Source organism: Gossypium arboreum, chromosome 4 (assembly GCF_025698485.1).
Source record: "Gossypium arboreum isolate Shixiya-1 chromosome 4, ASM2569848v2, whole genome shotgun sequence".
In the NCBI taxonomy this organism is placed as follows: domain Eukaryota; kingdom Viridiplantae; phylum Streptophyta; class Magnoliopsida; order Malvales; family Malvaceae; genus Gossypium; species Gossypium arboreum.
Window position 1 is genome coordinate 90,380,190 of NC_069073.1, and position 3,111 is coordinate 90,383,300.

Here is a 3,111-nt window from a genome sequence, read left to right on the forward strand (position 1 = left end):
TTTTCTTGATTTAAGCCCGAATCTCGATTTCCTTCATCTATAATATCACATTTAGCCTAATAATTAGTCACACTATTCATACGGGTCCAAAAATCATATTTTTAAAAATTTTCATTTTGACCCCTAAACTTTTGCATATTTGCACTTTTGCCCCAAGGTTCGGAAATTAAAATTCATCCTATTTTCTTATGTTTTATGACATTCTAATCATTTTTCCCTTCTATGGCAACATCAAATTCTCACTCTAACATGTACTTATGACTATTAGGTATTTTTACCAATTAAGCCCTTTTGCTCGTTTTCACTTAAAACCGAGTAGCACATGTTGTATAACATAATTTAAAACCTCATATTCTATCATAAAACACCAAAATACACAAATTTCACCTATGGGTATTTTTCCAAATATGAACCCTAGGTTGAATTATTGCTAGCATAAGCTAAATCAAGTTACCGGGACTCCAAAAACGTAAAAATCATTAAAAACGAGGCTAGAACGGACTTACAATCGAGCTTGGAATCTTGGAAACCCTAGCCATGGAGTCTACCTTGGTATACACGTCCATGGTGAAGAAGATGAGCAAAATTGGCTTTTAATTTTGTATTTTAATTCATTTTACCCCTAAATGACCAAAATGCCCTTACTACTAAACTTTCCAAAAATTCCATTCATATCCAATATTTGCCCATAAACTTTGAAATTGGTCAAATTTCTATTTAAGACCTCCTAATTAATATTTCAAAGCAATTTCATACTAGAAACTTCTAGAATGCAAGTTTTGCAACTTATTCAATTTAGTCCCTAACTTCAAATTAAGCACTTTATGCATAGAATTTCTTCACGAAATTTTCACACAATCATGCAATCATATCACAGACCTTAAAATAATCATAAAATAATTATTTCTATCTCGGATTTGTGGTCAAGAAACCGCTATTCCGATTAGGCCCTAATTCGGGATATTACATCAATTACTTCTTGGGATACACTAGCAACACAATTTGTTTTGCGATTCAACCTACTGACAATGAATGCTCATCTTCAAAATGATATTACTACTTATCATCAACTGGATGATGAAAATCTTCACACCACATGGGAACGTTATAAAACTTTGTTTCGAAATTGTCCCATGCACGACATTCAACCAGAAACGCAATTAGCAATACCCTATCTCCAAAGCTGCACAAGCAAAAACCACTACAGGAGTTATTAAATTGGATGCAATAATGAAACTAAGTGCTCAAGTTTCTTCTCTCACAAACATGATTAAAAATGTGCAAGGGATGAGTGGCATTGCACCTATACAAGTCGCTCAGCAAGTTGATGTTCCTATTTTTCCTTATGAGATTTGTGATGACAACCATAGCTACGAAGATTGTCCACATCATGCAGAGAATGTCTGTTATATTAGTAATATCCACAATAATTCTTATGGTAATTTTTACAACAACTCTGCACGCAACCAACAGTTTTGGGGAACTCAGAATGCTGGACAATATGCTGCGAAATTCAGTTATTGGAATACATTTACTTAGGGAAATTATAATCCCAGATAAGGCAATTCCAATTAGCACACTCAGATGCATCCACAACAAGGCCAGCCACAACCACACCAAACTCCGGTGCTGTCACAACACTCTTCAATACCAAATCAACATGTTTAAGGAAATCGACAACAACTGTACACTCAAGCTTCTACTTCCGACCCGTTAGCAACTCTTGAAGCATTAATGTAGAAGCATATTACTTGCATAGAAGCTATCGTACAAGGGAATTCATCTTCCATTTGAGCATTGGAAACGCAGTTAAGATAACTTGCTTCAAAATTGAATACTCGACCACCAGGTTCATTACCTAGTGACACGGAACATCTTAGTCTGAAGAGGAAAGAACATTGTAAGGCTATCACATTTAGGAGTGGTAAACAAACTAGCAAATCAATTATCGAATCTACTATAGCACCTCAAGATACGAATTGAGTGATCACTAGTGAGAAGGTTGAATCTGAAGAATTTTTTGATGCATGAGACAAAGAAGTGCCACAAATTGTCACTCATATACCTAATGTTCGACCTTTGAAACTATCGATGCAATCAAAGGTGTCAGCACAATCAGATGTATATCTATCTCTACCCTTCCCACAAAGATTCAAGAATTCTGTAGCGCTATTTTAACAATCAAGTTACCCCTTAAATTGAAAGATCTTGTGAGCTTTACCATCCCATGTTCAATTAACAATCTTTATTTGGGTAAGGCTTTATGCGACTTGGGAGTTAGCATTAACCTAATGCCACTATCTATTTTCAGAAAGTTGAGAATTGGTTGTATAAAATCTACTTCAATGACATTACAACTAGGCGATCGATCCTTGGCTCAACTTGAAGGGAAAATAAAAGATGTCTTCGTTTGCATGGATAAATTTATTTTTTCGGCTGATTTTATCATGCTTGACTATGAGGCAGACAGAGAGATTTCCATAATCTTGGAACAACTATTTTTAGCCACTGGCCGAACTCTTATTGATGTTTATAAAAGTGAACTTACCATGCGACTTAATGATGAGCCAGTCACCTTCAGTGTTTTTGAATCTATTGACAAAGAAGAATGCCATACTGTTGATGTGCTAGATGATCTAATTGAGGAAGAGTTCAATGACGAAAGCACAATACTTTCTAAAGAGTTTGCAATGACATTTGATGCCGAATCCTTAGACGATTGTGACAACATGGTTGAAGCTAATAATCTTGAACTCAAGCATGGATGGTAGATTGAATCCTTAGACCTAGCCAACAGAACAACCCCAATTTTCAAACCATCTATTGAAGAAGCTTTTAATCTAGAATTGAAACCACTACCTCCTCATCTTAAATATGTCTTTCTAGGAGATCACAATACTCTTCCAGTTATTGTTTTCACAACACTAAATGTACCTCAAGAAGAGAATTTAGTCCATATTCTCAAGCAATATAAACGAGCTATTGCTTGGAGTATTGCCGATATTCAAGATATTAGTCCTTCTTTTTGCATGCACAAGATCAAGTTAGAAGATGAAGGCAAGAAATCGATTGAACAACAAAGAAGGTTAAACGAGAATATGAAGGAAGTTG

General features: G+C 35.3%; 1 protein-coding gene across 1 annotated transcript; it reads left to right on the forward strand.

The window, feature by feature from the left end:
• Positions 1–2,345: 2,345 nt before the first annotated feature.
• LOC108451376 (uncharacterized) lies at positions 2,346–2,771 on the forward strand. The gene has a single exon (XM_017749071.1). The coding sequence runs from the start codon at positions 2,346–2,348 to the stop codon at positions 2,769–2,771; it is 426 nt and encodes a 141-aa protein (XP_017604560.1).
• Positions 2,772–3,111: the final 340 nt, after the last annotated feature.